This window comes from Rhinatrema bivittatum, chromosome 4 (assembly GCF_901001135.1).
Source record: "Rhinatrema bivittatum chromosome 4, aRhiBiv1.1, whole genome shotgun sequence".
In the NCBI taxonomy this organism is placed as follows: Eukaryota; Metazoa; Chordata; class Amphibia; order Gymnophiona; family Rhinatrematidae; genus Rhinatrema; species Rhinatrema bivittatum.
Window position 1 is genome coordinate 1,555,098 of NC_042618.1, and position 21,040 is coordinate 1,576,137.

Genomic DNA, 21,040 nt, shown 5'->3' on the forward strand with positions numbered 1-21,040 from the left:
CAACCGGGATCCCTCCGATGTGTCGCTCTGCACTCGCTCACCAAGGTCTAAGAGGTGGAGATCTCCGAGGTACGCCGGGGTCCTTTGCCCCCCAAAGATTACCAGCTGGTTCCTCAGCAGAGTGGCCGAGTGTCTGCAAGAGACAGAAGAGCACTTAAGAGACGAGCGACCATGTAAAGATGCCTCAGTGACCCTCGCACCTGGACACATCCCTGCCTGAAAGCCATCGTTGTTAGAAAAGATGCTCCCAAACCCTCCAGCCACGGAAGTCGGGAGAGGCCTCACCCAAACCGCGGCAGAGGCTTCTTGCCCTCCACGATGGGCTGGTACCAGATCTTGAAGTCAGGATTGAAGATGTAGAGCAGGTTACTGCAGGCAGCAGCAGCCTCGGATGCCAGCTGGGGATAGATCCCTCCAAAGATGTACAGCTCCCGCCGGTAAACCGTGGCGCTGTGGAAGGCCAGCGTGGGCACCTTCCCCACCGCCTGCAGAGAAAGGGCGAGAACGTGAGCAACGTGGTCAGCCGCCAACTCCCTACCACCTCCCCTCCCAGTCTCACTCCAGGCAGCTGTTTCTGGGGACGGAAGAAACACAAATCTCCTCTTTCTTGGGGGGAAGACGCTGGCAGGAGGTGGCGAGGTCCTGCTAAAAAAAAAAAGGCCCAGCACAGTCCTGTAAACCAAGCTACGGATCCATCACCTCGCACCCCCCCCCCCCCCCCCGTGCTGCCTCTTCAGACGCTTCTTGGCAGCTCTTTGACTGGAAAGGAGACGGTTTCCGTCAGAAAAAAAAAAGGAAGCAGGGGCTGAGGTTTCTCACCGGCACCAGAGTCCACTTCCACGTTAGCGTGTCCAGCATGTAGGTGGTGTTGTAGCGCTTCCCATCACGCATCCCCCCGAAGATGTAGATGCACTTGGCCTCAGGGTCGTAGGTGGCAGAGTGACCCCGAGAGCACGGCGGTGTGGGGCCTGATGAGGCCGTCTCCATCGGGAACCAGAAATCGTTATCTGTGGACGAAGTCAGATGAGTCAGGCCCTAGCACCAGCCCATGCAGCCTCCCGAACAGAAACATGCAGAGTCAGAGCGCTCATATCGCACCAGGAAAGCGCAGAAGTCACCAGCTTGAGCAACAGGATCCAGAGCAGCTGAGAGCTGCCGGCCTCAGGGAGATCACACAGGGGTTTTGCATGCTTCATGGTCGGCTGGGCTGCCCTGTTGACCCAGAGAGCTCATCTCCTCTGTGCCTGTCTGCAGGTGTTTGAGTTCTGCACTGGATGATGCTTTGACTCAGAATGAGACTTGGACAGCCTACATATCCCAGCATCCCTGGGGAAATGTAAGACAAACATCCCTGCAGTGCCATTGGCCAGAAAACTATTACTAGACAGAAGGCCACTGGTCAGAAAGCTACGCTTAGTACTATGTGCCCTGATTGGCTGTGCAGACAGAGAACCCGCCCTGAAGGTTCTGGAACTCTCCAGTCTGGGCTGGGGGTGCAGAGGGAGCAGAGCTCTGTGCTCAGGCCCCGCTCAGCTCATGTGCACAGCCTTTTCCTGACCTCCCCAGGCATTACTAAGTACAGTGGAAAATGGTTTAGTTAAAGCTTTTGTTGTTTAATCCTTGTCATTTTACCTGTTCACAGATTACATCTTTTCCCCCCCCCCCCCCCCCAGTTCATTCTTCCTATTTTTGTTAATTTTTTTTCTTATGTCCTGTATGTGTGTCTCATTAGATTGTAGGCTCTATTGAGCAGGGACTTTCTTTTTTTCTACAGCTCTGCATCTGTCGTGTAGCACTATAAAAATGTTCAACAGCAGTAAATTTTAGTTTGTTAGCTCTGCCTGCTGTTTTCTGAATTTTGAGCTGGAGATGCCTTTCTAGAGGCAAGCAGGACCCAGTTGGCGGGTGGGAGATTACAGGAGCATGAGTGCAGGTGCAAGTGGGCCTAGGCAGTGCTTGGCAGGAACCTCTGAGTGGTCACAGGGTTAACCCTGAATGAGAGTTAGGAGTAGCACAAGGTATTACTTGACAATTGTCTCATCAGTGCCACCTCGGATGGTGGCATTGAACAAGTGGAGCTCGATCTGGAGCGCTTACTTCGTGCCTCCTGTACCAGCTCAGCCTTCCCCATCCCTCCCCATTAAGCTCACTGCCGCAACGCATGCCATCTTCTGCCTCCCCACCCCCATTTCTCCTAGATGTTTCCTACCTATTTCCAATTTCCACAGAGAATCTTTACAAGGCTGCTGATTGGCTCCTTCTCCTCCTATCAGGATGGCCGTTTCCGGATCGCTCAGGCACATGGCGTGACACCAGCGCGGGCTCGGACAGGCTGGAAGTACAACAGCACAAGGGCCATTCAGGAACTTTTTGACAGACTCCCTCCTGCCCAGCAGGACATGCCCGCGCCGCCCTCCCAGATTACACAGGGTGGTATAATATGAACTGTCCCCTGCTGCGTACTAGTCCCGTGCACACCATTCTTGCACCGTACACTAACCCCGTGCCGCCAGATGTGACAGAAATGGAAAGTCACCTACCATGCAGCTGCTTCACGTGCACATCCGTCCCTAGGCAAAACACAAAGAGAGAGTTTGGCATCACTGCTATATTTCTGCCTCTGCCCTCGTCCCACTGCAAGTTCTCCCCTGCAGTTGAGTCTCACTCAAAAAATTAAAATGTCATGGGATAGGAGGAAACATATTGTAGCTGGGAGAACTGTGGTTCCCTGCCTTTTAACCAGGTACCAAATGAAAGTAGGTAAATAGAGTGCCTCGGGATTTACCCCGGGACCTGTTCTCTAACATTCATGAATGACCTGGAAAAGGTCAGAGCTGCAGCCTGAGGGGGTTGGGCATCCGAATGGCAGATGAAATTTAAATGTGGACAAGTACAAAGTGATGCACACGGGGAAAAAGAATCCCAACTACAGGTACAAAATGCTGGATTCTACACTGGGAGTCACACACAGGAAAAGGACCTCCGAGTCCTGGTGCACGGAGCTTTACAATCCTCTGCTCGGTGTGTGGCAGAGGTGAAAAAGCCAGAACGATGGGAATGATCAATAAAACTAAATATGGATTTACCCACTACAGTCCCTTGGGAGAAATCTCCTCACCATAGCCTTCTACTCCAATCCTGCACCTTTGTGAACCTGGAGAAAGGACGTTTGGAGTGGCAGTTTCAGAGCAGACCGGACCTGTGTACCAGCCAAGTTGGTTAAGGACCTTGGGGAATTGAAATCCCATAAATTGCCAGAGGATAAACCCAAGGGGGGTCCAACTTGGGAGACCAGCCATTAACAGCCGGGAAAAGGTTCTTCGCAGTGCCAATTTGCATCCAAGTCGCAGTCCTTTTGAGGGAACCGCAGAGGTTATCATGTCCCAATCCTGCGACACTTAACGGTTCCCAATAAAGATCCCTTTGTTCACGCCCCATGTGTGTGCACGGGGGGCGAAGGCTTTGTGGGCCCACTTCTACGAGGAGTTGGATCAAGATAATGAGGGATCAATGGGTTCCGTCAGTGCTCAGAGAGGACTACACGTTAGAATTTGCTCACGTGGTGGGCGAGGCCTTCATGGTGTCCCCTTGTGTTGTGCTCCAAGGATGAAGAAACTACTTATGCAGTCTATGCTGGAGCACCTGCTTCTTCTGGATATGGAGGTCCCCAGTGTCAGAGAAGGAAAGAGGTTGGGCATGTACTCCATTTACTGCATTCTCTCCAAACAGGAGGGCACACTAAGGCCCATACATTTCAAGAAAATGAACGCATCCTTGGGGTGCCTCAGTGATCCCGGTGGGCAGAAAAAGGGAGTTCTGTGTGTTCTTGGACCTTTCAGAGGCCTCTATTTTCACATTCCTCTTCTGCAGGAGTCGGACCATCAAAGGTTTATCCGATTTGCAGTATTGTGTGAGCCCTTCTGGTTTCGAGTGCTGTCCTTTGGGCTGGCAACGGTTCCTTGAATTTTTCCCAAAGTGAAGATGGTAGTGGCAGCAACTTTGCATAGGGAAGAGATCCCTAGTGCATCCCTATTTGAACAATTGGTTAATTCATGCAAAATCCAGCACGGTCCATAGGCAGAGTAGTTCTGCTGGTGCAGTCTTTACGGTGGGTAGTACATTTTGCCAAGAGCAAGATATTCCAAGGACTGTGCTGGAAATATCTGGGGGCTCACCTCAAGACAGATACAGGCAAGGTGAATCTTACAACGGACAGGAGTTGAAGCTGCAGGAGCAGGTCCATCAGTTTATTTATTTATTTATTTATAGATTTTTCTATACCGGGGTACGTAAATAACATCACCTCGGTTTACATTCAAACAGTAATTCAGCATTGCGCTTTACAATATAACCAGGTAACTAAACGAAAAACAATACAGTATATAACTTTATATTAATAGAATATCAGCAATATATGAGAGATTGTGGCAGTTAGGAAGAGTAGTTGAGGATTCAGATCATTGATAGTAGGCTTTTTTAAATAGCCAGGTTTTAAGGTTTTGTTTAAATTTTTTGTGACAGAGTTCCTGGCGTAATTCAGAGGGCATGGTGTTCCATATTGTTGATCCAGCAATGATGAAAGATCGTTCTTTTGTACTAGAGAGTTTAGTCAGATTGGGTGCTGGGATATTTAGTTTGGCTAAATTCTGGAATCTCGTTGGGCGGGAAGACATTTTGAATTGCAGTTGATCTGTGAACCAGAGCATTTCTCTGTTTTGAATGGCTTTGTGTATCAGCGACATAGATTTATAAATTATCCTGTAAGCCACGGGTAGCCAGTGCAAAGACTGAAGAGCTGGAGTGATGTGATCATGGCGGCTTGTGTCAGTGATAATGCGGGCAGCTGCATTTTGCAGCATTTGCAAAGGTTGAATGGTGGCTTTAGGTAGACCCAGTAACAGAGCATTGCAGTAATCAATTTTTAATAAAATAGTTGCTTGTAAGACTGTGCAGAAATCATATTGGTATAATAGAGATTTAATACGTTTAAGAGTGTATAGCTTAAAGAAACCATTTTTTACCGTGTCCGCGATGAATTTTTTAAACGTGAGATTGCTGTCAATGATGATACCAAGGCTGCGTACTTGTTGTGAAATAGTGGAGTTGTTTTGAGAAATATCAGAGTTGATCAAAATTGTATGTTTTGGAGGTGAGATTATGATAAGTTCAGTTTTATTGGTATTTATAGCCAATTGGTTGTCTGTGAGGATTGTTTTAATTTCTAATAAAGCTACCTTCCAGGTACTCAGTGCATTTGTGATTGTGCTGGTTATAGGTATGAGTATTTGAACATCATCTGCATAGATGATGTGTTGAAGACCCAATTTAGAGAGTAACCGGCATAGCGGTGTAAGGTAAACATTGAGCAATGTGGAGGAGAGAGAAGATCCTTGGGGGACTCCTTGAGAGAGGTTTCTTGGCTTGGATTCACTTCGTCCACATCTAACGCTGTATGTTCTATTGCTCAGGAATGACTGAAACCATAGTAAAGCCGATCCCGAGATACCTATTTCAGATAGACGGGTAATAAGGGTGTTGTGGTTTACCGTGTCGAAAGCAGCTGATATATCAAGAAGGGCGATGAGGTATGATTTGCCAGCATCTAAAGCTTTTAGTAGCACCTCAGAAAGTGATATCAAAAGCGTTTCCGTGCTGTGGTACTTTCTGAACCCATATTGGGATGGGAAGAGTATTTGATGATCATCTAAATAATCAGTTAGTTGTTTGTTGATGACTCTTTCCATAATCTTTGAGAGGAAGGGTAGGTTTGATACTGGTCGAAAGTTTGCTGGATCAGATGAATCTAGGTTAGATTTTTTTATCATTGGGGTAATGATAGCATGTTTAAGTTGTGGCAAAGGAAGTCTCCCAGGTTCTTGGAAATTCTGGATTTGGTAAATGGTAACTTCAGATGCCAGCTTGAGAGGTGCGGGGGGGCATTTGTTAGAATGAGATGGCACAGGGCCTGTGGATGAGGACAGAGACATCTTGGTCCATCAATGGGTTAGAAACGAGGGCGGTCAGGAAAGTCTTCAGTCATGGGCAAGGCAGTAAGAATATTGCCTGACAATGTGACAGGAGTAGCCTACGCAGAAAGGGAGGAACCAAAAGCCCAGAGGTCTCTGTGGAAGGGGGATTTTGTTCATTTGAGCAGGCCGACATCTGAAGATATTATCGGCGACTCACTTGGCAGGTGTGGAGAACGTGCAGGTGGATTTTCTAAGCAGGCAGAAGAGGGAGCTGGTGGAGGAAGCACTTGCTCTCATCAGGGTCACGTGGGAGCTTCCTCAGATGTATTCGATGGTGATGACGCTGAATGCCAGGGCCCCAAGGCTCTTGGAGTTGAAGAAGAGAGCCGGGATGGGAAGGTCTGGACACCCTGTCCTGTTTTGCATCTTCCCTCCTTTGCCCCTGATTGGAAGGGGCATTGAGAAAAAGTAATTCTGATTCATCTGGAGAGGCCCCAAAGGCCGAGGTCTGTGGATTTGGTGAATCTCCTAGCAGTAGGGCTCTTACAGCTCCGTCAGGTTCCCGTCTGTCACGTCAGGGTCCTATCTTTTTGGAACAGGCAGACTGCGTGCATCTTGTGGCCAGGCTCTTGAAGGAAGCAGATTGAGAAGGAAGAGTATTTGGAAGGGGTCATTACAACCTTGCTACAGGCTAGAAAGACAAAGACTGACTTCTCTTGCTACGTGCATGTCTGGAAGTTTTTCGAATCCTGGTGCCAGGAGCCAGGGTTCTTCCCAGTCAGGCTTCAATTCCGGTGATTTTGGCTTTCTTGCAGAAAGATTTGCAAAAGGGGTTAGCCTAGAACTCTCTCAAAATGCAAGTGGCAGCGTTGTCAAGCCCGGTATCCTGTTTGCAACAGTGGCCAATCCAAGTCACAAGTACCTGGCAGGATCCCAAATAGTAGTTGGATGCCATGCTGCTAACACTCAGGGATAAATATTGGCTTTTTCCAAGTCTACCTAGTTAAATGATTCATGGAGTTTTCCTAAAAAAACAAACAAAAAACCAAAAAACTTGTCCAGCTACACTAACTGCCTTTACCATATCCTCCGGCAATGAGTTCCAGAGCTTAATTGTACATCAAGTGAAAAAATAGTCTGATTTGTTTTAAATGTGCTACTTACTAACTTGAGTATTCCTGAGTCTTGGTATTTTTTGAAAGCGTGAACCACAGATTCACATTTAACCTTTCTCCTCCATTCACGATGTCATAGGACTGCCATCGTAGCCCCTCTCAGCCATCTCTTCTCCAGGCTGAACACTTCTAAGCTCTTTAGCCTTTCTAACCCCGTTATCGTTTTGGCCACCGTTCTCTGTATCTTTTCCAGCCCTCCCCCCACCCTGTTCACAGTTTGTCTGCAGTTGCTCTGGATTTCGTGGCATCACTGTACCTGCCACCAGTGGCTTCTCCGTGGATTCCCGATTGTCAAACTGTAGCTTACGAGGTTTTCTCTTCAAGGAGGGGCTCTGCTTCCAGGTTTTCCTCCTGGCCTGGCCCGCCTCTGGTTCATCAGGGTCCTTCAAGGGTGGGGAAGGAGGTTTATGGGGCTGCCTGCTGACATCTGAACTCTGACCTTTCTCCTGGTGAAACAGAAAAGTCAAAATTAAAAAAGTAGGCCTAAGTGTAAATATACTCATATGTAGAGAGATGTGCACACCGAAAGCCAGGAGCAAAATCCAGCCCCTTCATCTCATCAGCACTCCCCACCCCCAGGCCACCTTCTGCTCTCACTCTGAGCCCCCGACTCCCACTCCCCACGTGGTGCAGTGTCCGTTCTGTGTTCCAGTTTTGGGGATAGTGCTTTCTCCCCAGCTCCACAGGCTTCGAGGCTGGGAGTTGTCATACTGACCTGGGCTGGCAGCTCCGCGGGTCTGACGATAGCGATGCTGCTTTCGGACAGGCGAGGGGATTGCGGGGGGTCCAGGCACTTCCAGGCTGGTGTGCTGCTGCTGAATCCGCCTCCTTTCAATACCTAGCCAGCCATGACAGAGTGCTCAGGAAGATCAACAGTCCTGCCAGCAGGCAGCACCCCCCAAACACACATGCACAGGACACAGGCAGCAGCAGCGCCATCACTCCCCCTGCACCAAGGCGCTACCTTCAGTCAAAGAAAAGGCACATTCACCCCAGCAGAGATGCATGTGGGCAAACTGAGGGAGCAAGCGAGCCTCTCCCCTCCAGAAAGCTTCCTTCAACCCCTAGCACCATCTCAGGCCCAAGGGGGTTATAGCATTACAACAGCTGTAATCACATGCTAGAAACGCAAGCAAGCACCGCGGAGGAAGAGGCAGCAGCGAAACTAAGAGCAAACCCGCAGAGAACACAAATCCTCCTACATCCTGCCTGCTGAGCAAAGGGAGGGCAGATAAACACCCCATCTGCCCAGCTACCCTGCCCCACCCATCACCCTCTGCCCAAGGAGATCTCCCAACCGTCAGCCGCACAAGCTGCACCACCTGCAGGAGGTTGCTCTTCGCCTTTCCTGCCATTAGCCGGAGGACGCAGCTTCCTCGTCCCGCCGCAGCGCCGGGCGGCACGCCCGCTCTCTCCTGGAACATGCCAGCGCCCTGCTGCCCAATCCTGGCACAGCCGCACCTCGGCGCTGAGCGATTCGGCTCCCTCAGCTTCCCCTCTGGGGGAAAACGGTAAAAGCCTCCAGCGGAGCCTACGACCTCCAGCTTGTCCTTCTGTAAAACAGTCCCGCTGTCTGCACAGCTCACTTTCTGTGTTAAACACACACCACACCACACCGAGTGACGCAGAAGGGGGAGAAGCAACCCAAGCCAGCACCACACAAACTCCCACAACGCTGCCGGCCGCGGATCCCGCGGAGCCTGCAGCAGGGCCAGGCCACGGGGAGAGCGAGGCGGGGCGGCAGCAGATCTGAGGACTGCACAGGGCTTCCCAAACGTTTACCCAATACCACCACGTTTCAGCAAGTCACATGACCCCCCCCCCAGGGATGCCGACCCCCTCCAATCACTCCTCACCCTCCAGCCGATCTCCTCTCTTTACCTCCTCCCCTTCAGCAGAGCCCTCTCTCGACCTCCAACTCCTCCCCTGCCCAGCCCGACCTTTTCACATCTGCCCAGCTGATTCTCTCCCCTCCCCCCCTGCCAGCTGAGCCCCTCTCACCCCCTCCCCCAGTGCTGCTGGCGTGAGAAGAGGGCTGCCATTTGAGCCACTTATGACCCCAACTGAAGGTTGCGTGAGCCCGGACCCACAGCATGGGAAGCCCCGGTGTACAATCTCGGCACTGCCAGATGCTCCAGACAAAGCAGAGCTTACGTCCTGATGAAGATCTCGATTCAATGAGCTTCAGGAAGAGCTGACATTACCTGCCCGTCGACCGTCAGGAGAAGCTTAGCTGGGGTCCCGCTGTCGGCCTGTTTCATAGATGTCATGAGCATATCCAGCCTCCAGTCCCCTTCCCACACCAGGGACCTGCACAACAGACAAAGAAAGGTCAAAGGTCCATGGACGGACAGCAGCTTTCCTCACTCGGTCACTTTCTAACACGCTTTGGGACGTGGCCGAGCAGCACCGAGCTCACCGATTGATCTCGCATGACCACCCAGGGACGTCCTGTACGTAATGAGACGCCGACCAGTGGCAGAGCAGCAAGAGGCGTCCAAGCCAGGATGTGTATTTTACCAGCAGTGCCCCCCAGAAGGCCGTGCTCCCCCCCCCCCCCCCGAGGACTCACCTGGCATCATGCGACAGCGTCCCGATCCTCTGCGGCTTGGAGTCGGCAGACAGCAGCACCTCGGCCGTGATGGTCGTCTCACGCGGGTAAAAACCCCAATCCCCCAGGCCGAAGACCACCAGCTGCTGCGGCAGCGGCACGGGCAAGGGGACCTGGAAACACAGGCCACGGCATCTCCTGCGGAGGGTGGGAGAGGATCAGGAAATGGAAGCCCGCACCCACGCGTCCGTCTGCAGCACTGACTCTCTAATTGGGGAAGCAATAGAGACAGGCAGGGGCCGCGTTCCTCAACATCCCCGCTATCAAAACCTTAAGCCAGGGGATGGCGAACTCCAGTCCTCGGATATCCTGAAAACAAAGGATTGCAGGATATCCACAGTGAAGATGCACGAGGTAGATCTGCATACAGTGGAGGCGGTGCATGCAAATCTCTCTCATGCATATTCATTGTGGACACCTGAAAACCCGGCCTGCTTGTGGGCTCTCCAGGACTGGAGGTGGCCGCGCCTGCTTTAAGCTGTATTCAGGCCTTGGAAGAATTTCAGAGCCAACAGCAACTTGACTAACCCCAAGGCGAAGAAGACAGGGAAGAGGACAGAGGGCTACAGATTTGCTTTCCCCATCACATTTACCAGAGAAGGCTCAGAACTCGGGCCCAGTTACCAAGCAAGAATTCCGGAAGGTCGCGTCCTCCGGAGACCTCTCAGGGAGGGCGAGAAACCCGTGCTCTGGAGGAATTCAGAGCTGGACCGGCGCACGTCTGCAGCCGCTCCTGCGCCTCCGGGAATCTGCATATCCTTGCTGCTGCATCGCAGAGGAACGTGGAAAGCTGCCCGGACGCGTCAGCATGCCTGCGGCACTCTCCAGCTCTGGCACGGACGTTTGCCTGTGCTTAGGACAATTAACCAATGGCAGGGCAGTTTGCAAAATGCTTGCTAACATCACAGCGAGGGGCAAGATCCCCGAGACTTCGGCTCCCGGAGAGACGGGCAGGAGCTGATCGGCAGCGACAGGGCCGGGATTTCGCTGTGCTGTCACCCCCCCATGGTTAGAGAGCAGGGAGTCGGTCCTAAGGCACCGCTGCTCGCCTCCCGGTGCCAGCTCGCGGGTGAAACTTCTCAAGTTCGTTGCCAATCATTTCCATCTCCTACGCTGGATTATAAACCCTGCTGCTGGGCCCGTGTATCTTTTACTGGGTATCAGTACAGGGAGGAGATCTCAGGGTGAGAGAAAGGGAGGACGACTGGAGATGGGGGAAGGTGGGGAGAGCAGGAATGAGAAGGCAGAATCTGGGGTGAAGGGAGAGAGAGAAAGGACTGGAGGTTGAGAAGACGTGAATTGCGGCGGCAGCAGCTGTCACTCCTCACCCTTGCATCCCCTCTCTAACCTCTCACCCAGCCTGGCGCAGACGCACAAAACTCCTGCCCCCCTCCCCCTTGCCCCCAGCTGAACCCCTCCCATCCTGCCCACAATCACCCCCTTTGCTCTGTCTGCTCCAGGTTCACCCCCTCCACTCCTGGTCCCTGCCTGGAAGAGGAAGGGCTGGAGGAAGAACAGCCCCCTGCCCCCCCTAGGCACAGGCCTGTTCACCCCGGCAGGACGGACTTTACCCCTCAGAAGATTTGTAAGTGACCCCTCCCGGAGAGAGGCCACATCAGCAGTGCTCTGCTCGCCTTCTCTCTTTCAGGGGAGAAGATTTTGTTTTGCTGGGTTTTCTGGTTGGCACTGCCGCAGTGCATGTAAATCTAATGGTTATGTTATAAATGATAGTTTTACCTCCTAAGACTGCACTTTGAATGTCCTTTTTGATGTAAAATGCATAATATTAAATTGTGTGTGGGGAGGCAGGGGCTGGGAGGGTCACCTAATACCCATGCACCAGCCCTGGGTTCGGGAGCTGCGCTGCTTTGGGCTCTGTGGCTATTCCTAGTGTTGGCCCAGCGCTTCATTTTTTCTCTTTTTTTAAAGCCCTGAAGGAACAGCATGAATCACTCCTGGTCCCTCCTCCTCCTAGAGTAGGTGAGACGTGCAGAGCCTAGGGAGCCATAAAAGCAGCAGCAGACAGTCAGTGGGCATACCATGAGGTGGAGGCAAGCAACAGTCACAGAAAAGGATGGGGCGAGCCGTGCAGTTTTGGGGAGGCTTCTGGCTGTGGAACCAGCGAGTCTCCTGGAGGGGATGGGAACTGGAAAGGGAGAGGGAAAAACACTACGTAATGATGTGGCAGGCAGTACTGGAGTGGGAGCACGAGCAGCAGCACAATGACAGAATGTGTGTGTGGCTGTCGCTCTGACAGACTCACTCTTTCCTGTTTCACATAGACAGAGTGTGTGTGTGTGTGTGTGTGTGTGTGTGTGTGTCTTTCTATGTCAGAAAAAAAGATAACCCCACACACACTTTCAGGCACAAAGAGGCTGTCTGAGAGTATGTGTGAGCATGAGCAGCAGCACAGTGACAGAATGTGTGTGTGTGGCTGTCGCTCTGACAGACACCCACACTCACACTCTTTCCTGTTTCACATAGAGAGTGTGAGTGTGTGTGTGTATGTGTGTGTGTGTGTGGGTATCTTTCTATGTCATACACTTTCAGAGACAAAGTGGCTGTCTGACAAGAGTATGTGTGAGCGTTTCTGGCACTGGCTGGCAGTGTGATTGTCTCATTATTTGGCAATTGGTTCAAGAACTGATTGGCTGGCAAGAGACTTTATCACTAGAGCAGGGATCCAGGACATCTACCCGCTATATATATCTATATAATATGCACACTAGAGCAGGGATCCAGGACATCTACCCGCTATATATATCTATATAATATGCACACTAGAGCAGGGATCCAGGACATCTACCCGCTATATATAGCTATATAATATGCACACTAGAGCAGGGATCCAGGACATCTACCCGCTATATATAGCTATATAATATGCACACTAGAGCAGGGATCCAGGACATCTACCCGCTATATATAGCTATATAATATGCACACTAGAGCAGGGATCCAGGACATCTACCCGCTATATATAGCTATATAATATGCACACTAGAGCAGGGATCCAGGACATCTACCCGCTATATATAGCTATATAATATGCACACTAGAGCAGGGATCCAGGACATCTACCCGCTATATATAGCTATATAATATGCACACTAGAGCAGGAATCCAGGACATCTACCCGCTATATATAGCTATATAATATGCACACTAGAGCAGGAATCCTGCTCTAGTGTGCATATTATATGTAGCGTGTATATATCCTGGATTCCTGCTCTAGTGTGCATATTATATATATAGCGGGTAGATGTCCTGGATTTCTGCTCTAGTGTGCATATTATATAGATAGATATAGCGGGTAGATGTCCTGGATTCCTGCTCTAGTGTGCATATTATATAGATAGATATAGCGGGTAGATGTCCTGGATTCCTGCTCTAGTGTGCATATTATATAGATAGATATAGCGGGTAGATGTCCTGGATTCCTGCTCTAGTGCGCTATATATATCTATGTAATATGCACACTAGAGCAGGAATCCAGGACATCTACCCGCTATATCTATCTATATAATATGCACACTAGAGCAGAAATCCAGGACATCTACCCGCTATATCTATCTATATAATATGCACACTAGAGCAGGAATCCAGGACATCTACCCGCTATATCTATCTATATAATATGCACACTAGAGCAGGAATCCAGGACATCTACCCGCTATATCTATCTATATAATATGCACACTAGAGCAGAAATCCAGGACATCTACCCGCTATATCTATCTATATAATATGCACACTAGAGCAGAAATCCAGGACATCTACCCGCTATATATATAATATGCACACTAGAGCAGGAATCCAGGATATATACACGCTACATATAATATGCACACTAGAGCAGGAATCCAGGATATATACACGCTATATATATAATATGCACACTAGAACAGGAATCCTGCACACTAGAGCAGGAATCCAGGATATATACACGCTATATATATAATATGCACACTAGAACAGGAATCCTGCACACTAGAGCAGGAATCCAGGATATATACACGCTATATATATAATATGCACACTAGAGCAGGAATCCTGCACACTAGAGCAGGAATCCAGGATATATACATGCTATATATAATATGCACACTAGAACAGGAATCCTGCACACTAGAGCAGGAATCCAGGATATATACATGCTATATATATATAATATGCACACTAGAGCAGGAATCCTGCATACTAGAGCAGGAATCCAGGATATATACCCGCTATATATAACATGCTTGGAGGAGGCGGGGGGACCTGCAGCTGTGTTTGCTGACTTCTGGTCTGGGGTCTGCTCTACTACTTAGTTAACTTAGAAAAATGTGACATTTATGTTGGAGATTCTTTGGCTGAGTTCTGCCAGGCACCAGATCCCTTGATGTTCCTCTGAAGGGTCAGTTTGGCCTGCTTTTGGGAATTGTTGAAACCCATGCTGCAGGGAAAGCACAAGGAAGTTGGACATATTTCCCATGGGCTGGTTTTGAAAACAATCCCCCGGGCTGATATTTTCCTGCAAACTCCCCCTGGGCCCACGTACAACTTCCGCTCCCCATCCCCTCTAGCAGGAAGGCCGTTGGGCCGTGTGGAGCTCATCCCACCACGGCCCAATGACAATAGGAGGCCCTGTATGTGTGTGTCTGTGTGAGCACATGTGTGTGCGACTGTATGAAAGCCTGTGTTCTTGTGTGTCACATATACACAGGCTCCTTCTGCCACTCAGATACATTATGTATGTGCGTCTGCGTGTGCCTGTGAGAGCCTATGTGAGAGAGAGAGTGTCTGTGTGCGAGAGAATGAATGTGTTATTGTGTGTGAGAGAAAGGGAAGACAAAAATTTGTAGGGCCCTATGTCTCCCACTCCACGAGGATCTCAGGGTGACTGGAAATCAGATATCAGGTATGGAGAGCAGGAGATTTTTAAGTCCTCATTTTTAATTATTGGGCATAATTTGATGTTTCTGCTCTTTTGAAATATTTAATTTATTTTTTTTGGAGGGGTGGAGTAGAACTTTTTTTTTAATTATTGGATTTTTTTATTCATCAGATGTTTTGAAATATTTCATTGATGTTTGGAAAATTTGGGATATTCTATTTGTTAACTGGCTTGAAATACTTATTTTATTTATTTATTTATTTAACATTTTTTATATACAGAGGTTCTGGTAACAGTGTTACCAATCACCTGGGTTTACATATAACATTAGGATGACTAAACATGCGAGTCTTACATAGAACAGGAGAGTGAACTTGGAAAAAAATGAATTAAAATAAGGGATAATAATCCAACAAATAAGGCATAATAATACAACAAATGAATAACAACAATCTTATAGACAGGCAATTAGAATGAGTTAATCGAGTATCTAGTATTTGTAACTTCTCTAGATGGATAAGCCATTGGCTGTAGTATTATTGAACCCTGAACAACACCACAGCCACAGTAATATAGTATTGTTGAATATTGAACACCACCACAGCCACTGGCTATTGAATTATTGAATCATGTGGTATGAAATGAACTTTTTTTATTTTGTTTATGAATATGATTTTACTACTATGATTGTACATTTCGTGATGTTATTATTTAATGTTTTATGAAGAATGGTACTGTCTATTTTCCCATGGTTGCTCTGCTTGTTGTGGGTTCCAGTCCAGTTCTTCTACGCACCTTTCTGTTTATACTTTCTGGTCTCTGTATTTGGTCAGGGTCTCTCTGTGCTCTGCACGTGTGACCGAGGTGAGGCGGGGAGGTGCACGGTTTTTAAAAATATAGATTGCAGGAGGGGGCTGGGCCGGGAAAGAAACTGAATGAATCAGGGGGGGGAGCAGCATTGTAATTGTTCACATAGGGCATCAAAAAAACCCTGTGGCTTAGAGGTGAAGGATCGCGGCCCAGAAGCCCTTCTGGCATGTGGTCACTGGGACCAGGAGGCTGCAGTGGGCTCCCCCGTACAGGGAGTTTTATATAATGTAACCCCCAAGCAGACGTACACAGAGGGACCCCCAGGACTAAGGGGTTACAGGAGATGTTAGAGCCCCCCCACTCCTGGCTAAGGGGTAGGGGTTACAGAAGAGAAGAGGTTAGAGGGGCCCCCAGGAACTGGGAGAGATACAGGAGGGGAGGGGTTAGAGGGGCCCCCAGGAACTGGGAGAGATACAGGAGGGGAGGGGTTAGAGGGGCCCCCAGGAACTGGGAGAGGCACAGGAGGGGAGAGGTTAGAGGGGCCCCCAGGAACTGGGAGAGGTACAGGAGGGGAGAGGTTAGAGGGGCCCCCAGGAACTGGGAGAGGTACAGGAGGGGAGAGGTTAGAGGGGCCCCCAGGAACTGGGAGAGGTACAGGAGGGAAGGGGTTAGAGGGGCCCCCAGGAACTGGGAGAGGTACAGGAGGGAAGGGGTTAGAGGGGCCCCCAGGAACTGGGAGAGGTACAGGAGGGGAGAGGTTAGAGGGGCCCCCAGGAACTGGGAGAGAACCAGGAGGGAAGAGGTTAGAGGGGCCCCCAGGAACTGGGAGAGGTACAGGAGGGGAGAGGTTAGAGGGGCCCCCAGGAACTGGGAGAGGTACAGGAGGGGAGAGGTTAGAGGGGCCCCCAGGAACTGGGAGAGAACCAGGAGGGAAGAGGTTAGAGGGGCCCCCAGGAACTGGGAGAGGTACAGGAGGGGAGAGGTTAAAGGGGCCCCCAGGAACTAGGAGAGGTACAGGAGGGGAGAGGTTAGAGAGGCCCCCAGGAACTGGGAGAGGTACAGGAGGGGAGAGGTTAGAGGGGCCCCCAGGAACTGGGAGAGGCACAGGAGGGGAGAGGTTAGAGGGGCCCCCAGGAACTGGGAGAGGTACAGGAAGGGAGAGGTTAGAGGGGCCCCCAGGAACTGGGAGAGAACCAGGAGGGGAGAGGTTAGAAGGGCCCCCGGGACTGGGAGAGAACCAGGAGGGGAGAGGTTAGAGGGGCCCCCAGGAACTGGGAGAGATACAGGAGGGGAGAGGTTAGAGGGGCCCCCAGGAACTGGGAGAGGTACAGGAGGGGAGAGGTTAGAGGGGCCCCCCGGAACTGGGAGAGGTACAGGAGGGAAGAGGTTAGAGGGGCTCCCAGGAACTGGGAGAGGTACAGGAGGGAAGAGGTTAGAGGGGCCCCCAGGAACTGGGAGAGGTACAGGAGGGAAGAGGTTAGAGGGGCCCCCAGGAACTGGGAGAGGTACAGGAGGGAAGAGGTTAGAGGGGCCCCCAGGAACTGGGAGAGGTACAGGAGGGGAGAGGTTAGAGGGGCCGCCAGAAACTGGGAGAGGTACAGGAAGGGAGAGGTTAGAGAGGCCCCCAGGAACTGGGAGAGAACCAGGAGGGGAGAGGTTAGAGAGGCCCCCAGGAACTGGAAGAGATACAGGAGGGGAGAGGTTAGAGGGGCCCCCGGGACTGGGAGAGAACCAGGAGGGGAGATATTAGGCAGGGCAAGGTTAGAGAGACTCCCAAAACTAGGGGGGGAGGGGGTGTTACAGGAGGGAGAGATTAGAAACATCCCCAGAAACAGGGGATTTACAGGACAGGAGTTAGAGGGACCCCCAGAGCTGGAGGGTAGCGGGAATAGGGCACGCACCTGATGAGCTGCCGGGGTGGGTCCCGTAAAGACCAAAGCGCGTACAACTCCAGCGGGGCCATGAGGAACGTTACTGCGCAAGGGCGGGGCTCGGAGCAGTTTGGTCGGCACAGAGTTCCCGCCCGCGAGGCACCTGGACAGAAAGTTGCTGATTTCCTGAGTCCGAACTCCGCCACCCCCCAGTGGAGATTTCACAAAACTCAGGCGGAGCAGGAGTGGGAGGAGAGCTCCAGCGGCGCCCCGCCCCCTCCTGACTTCAGATGTGCAGCACCCAGCCAGTCACGGAGAGGAGGAGGGAATTCCGGGGGGGGGGCAACGCCTCTGCCTTTAGTTCTGATGCTGGGGCTGCCGTGATCTTCCTCTCTGCACTGCCCTGTGCAGGATCTCCAGAGCTGTGATCTTCCTGCACGCAGTGCCCTATCCCTGATACCGGGAGTGTTGTGATCTTCCTGCACGCAGTGCCCTATCCCTGATACCGGGAGTGTTGTGATCTTCCTGCACGCAGTGCCCTATCCCTGATACCGGGAGTGTTGTGATCTTCCTGCACGCAGTGCCCTAACCCTGATACCGGGAGTGTTGTGATCTTCCTGCACGCAGTGCCCTATCCCTGATACCGGGAGTGTTGTGATCTTCCTGCAAGCAGTGCCCTAACCCTGATACCGGGAGTGTTGTGATCTTCCTGCACGCAGTGCCCTATCCCTGATACCGGGAGTGTTGTGATCTTCCTGCACGCAGTGCCCTATCCCTGATACCGGGAGTGTTGTGATCTTCCTGCACGCAGTGCCCTATCCCTGATACCAGTAGTGTTGTGATCTTCCTGCACGCAGTGCCCTAACCCTGATACCGGGAGTGTTGTGATCTTCCTGCACGCAGTGCCCTATCCCTGATACCAGTAGTGTTGTGATCTTCCTGCACGCAGTGCCCTAACCCTGATACCGGGAGTGTTGTGATCTTCCTGCACGCAGTGCCCTAACCCTGATACCGGGAGTGTTGTGATCTTCCTGCACGCAGTGCCCTATCCCTGATACCAGTAGTGTTGTGATCTTCCTGCACGCAGTGCCCTAACCCTGATACCGGGAGTGTTGTGATCTTCCTGCACGCAGTGCCCTATCCCTGATACCGGGAGTGTTGTGATCTTCCTGCAAGCAGTGCCCTAACCCTGATACCGGGAGTGTTGTGATCTTCCTGCACGCAGTGCCCTATCCCTGATACCGGGAGTGTTGTGATCTTCCTGCACGCAGTGCCCTATCCCTGATACCGGTAGTGTTGTGATCTTCCTGCACGCAGTGCCCTAACCCTGATACCGGGAGTGTTGTGATCTTCCTGCACGCAGTGCCCGATCCCTGATACCGGGAGTGTTGTGATCTTCCTGCACGCAGTGCCCTATCCCTGATACCAGTAGTGTTGTGATCTTCCTGCACGCAGTGCCCTAACCCTGATACCGGGAGTGTTGTGATCTTCCTGCACGCAGTGCCCTATCCCTGATACCGGGAGTGTTGTGATCTTCCTGCACGCAGTGCCCTAACCCTGATACCGGGAGTGTTGTGATCTTCCTGCACGCAGTGCCCTACCCTGATACCGGGAGTGTTGTGATCTTCCTGCACAAAGTGCCCTATCCCTGATACCGGGAGTGTTGTGATCTTCCTGCACGCAGTGCCCTATCCCTGATACCGGGAGTGTTGTGATCTTCCTGCACGCAGTGCCCTATCCCTGATACCGGGAGTGTTGTGATCTTCCTGCACGCAGTGCCCTATCCCTGATACCGGTAGTGTTGTGATCTTCCTGCACGCAGTGCCCTATCCCTGATACCGGTAGTGTTGTGATCTTCCTGCACGCAGTGCCCTAACCCTGATACCGGGAGTGTTGTGATCTTCCTGCACGCAGTGCCCTATCCCTGATACCGGTAGTGTTGTGATCTTCCTGCACGCAGTGCCCTAACCCTGATACCGGGAGTGTTGTGATCTTCCTGCACGCAGTGCCCTAACCCTGATACCGGGAGTGTTGTGATCTTCCTGCACGCAGTGCCCGATCCCTGATACCGGGAGTGTTGTGATCTTCCTGCACGCAGTGCCCTATCCCTGATACCAGTAGTGTTGTGATCTTCCTGCACGCAGTGCCCTAACCCTGATACCGGGAGTGTTGTGATCTTCCTGCAGCAAGTGCCCTATCCCTGATACCGGTAGTGTTGTGATCTTCCTGCACGCAGTGCCCTAACCCTGATACCGGGAGTGTTGTGATCTTCCTGCACGCAGTGCCCTATCCCTGATACCTGGATGCAGTGCCCTATCCCTGATACCGGGAGTGTTGTGATCTTCCTGCACGCAGTGCCCTATCCCTGATACCGGGAGTGTTGTGATCTTCCTGCAAGCAGTGCCCTAACCCTGATACCGGGAGTGTTGTGATCTTCCTGCACGCAGTGCCCTATCCCTGATACCGGGAGTGTTGTGATCTTCCTGCACGCAGTGCCCTATCCCTGATACCGGGAGTGTTGTGATCTTCCTGCACGCAGTGCCCTATCCCTGATACCGGAAGTGTTGTGATCTTCCTGCACGCAGTGCCCTAACCCTGATACCGGGAGTGTTGTGATCTTCCTGCACGCAGTGCCCGATCCCTGATACCGGGAGTGTTGTGATCTTCCTGCACGCAGTGCCCTAACCCTGATACCGGGAGTGTTGTGATCTTCCTGCACGCAGTGCCCTATCCCTGATACCAGTAGTGTTGTGATCTTCCTGCACGCAGTGCCCTAACCCTGATACCGGGAGTGTTGTGATCTTCCTGCACGCAGTGCCCTATCCCTGATACCAGGAGTGTTGTGATCTTCCTGCACGCAGTGCCCTAACCCTGATACCGGGAGTGTTGTGATCTTCCTGCACGCAGTGCCCTAACCCTGATACCGGGAGTGTTGTGATCTTCCTGCACGCAGTGCCCTATCCCTGATACCAGTAGTGTTGTGATCTTCCTGCACGCAGTGCCCTAACCCTGATACCGGGAGTGTTGTGATCTTCCTGCAAGCAGTGCCCTAACCCTGATACCGGGAGTGTTGTGATCTTCCTGCACGCAGTGCCCTATCCCTGATACCGGGAGTGTTGTGATCTTCCTGCACGCAGTGCCCTATCCCTGATACCGGTAGTGTTGTGATCTTCCTGCACGCAGTGCCCTAACCCTGATACCGGGAGTGTTGTGATCTTCCTGCACGCAGTGCCCGATCCCTGATACCGGGAGTGTTGTGATCTTCCTGCACGCAGTGCCCTATCCCTGATACCAGTAGTGTTGTGATCTTCCTGCACGCAGTGCCCTAACCCTGATACCGGGAGTGTTGTGATCTTCCTGCACGCAGTGCCCTATCCCTGATACCGGGAGTGTTGTGATCTTCCTGCACGCAGTGCCCTAACCCTGATACCGGGAGTGTTGTGATCTTCCTGCACGCAGTGCCCTACCCTGATACCGGGAGTGTTGTGATCTTCCTGCACAAAGTGCCCTATCCCTGATACCGGGAGTGTTGTGATCTTCCTGCACGCAGTGCCCTATCCCTGATACCGGGAGTGTTGTGATCTTCCTGCACGCAGTGCCCTATCCCTGATACCGGGAGTGTTGTGATCTTCCTGCACGCAGTGCCCTATCCCTGATACCGGTAGTGTTGTGATCTTCCTGCACGCAGTGCCCTAACCCTGATACCGGGAGTGTTGTGATCTTCC

The 21,040-nt window shown here is 51.5% G+C and overlaps 1 protein-coding gene across 4 annotated transcripts in view; it reads right to left on the reverse strand.

Moving 5' to 3' along the window:
• Positions 1-17,565, reverse strand: part of LOC115089600 (protein GLUTELIN PRECURSOR ACCUMULATION 3-like) — a 37,285-nt gene extending 19,720 nt beyond the window's left edge. For 2 of the 4 annotated variants that reach the window (XR_003856187.1, XM_029597650.1), the window contains exons 1-10: positions 17,346-17,562; positions 9,717-9,893; positions 9,349-9,454; positions 7,860-7,982; positions 7,401-7,590; positions 2,541-2,570; positions 2,210-2,332; positions 820-1,007; positions 286-485; positions 42-133 (exon numbers count right to left, since the gene is read on the reverse strand). Coding sequence is in view for 3 of the 4 variants with exons in the window: in XM_029597650.1 (XP_029453510.1) it covers positions 42-133; positions 286-485; positions 820-1,007; positions 2,210-2,332; positions 2,541-2,570; positions 7,401-7,590; positions 7,860-7,982; positions 9,349-9,454; positions 9,717-9,893; positions 17,346-17,407 (1,291 nt within the window). In the remaining variant the exon portion in view is untranslated. Of the gene's footprint in view, positions 1-41; positions 134-285; positions 486-819; positions 1,008-2,209; positions 2,333-2,540; positions 2,571-7,400; positions 7,591-7,859; positions 7,983-9,348; positions 9,455-9,716; positions 9,894-17,345 lie in introns of all 4 variants that reach the window. The other 2 variants (XM_029597648.1, XM_029597649.1) reach the window with 2 other exon arrangements.
• Between the last annotated feature and the right edge of the window lie 3,475 nt (positions 17,566-21,040).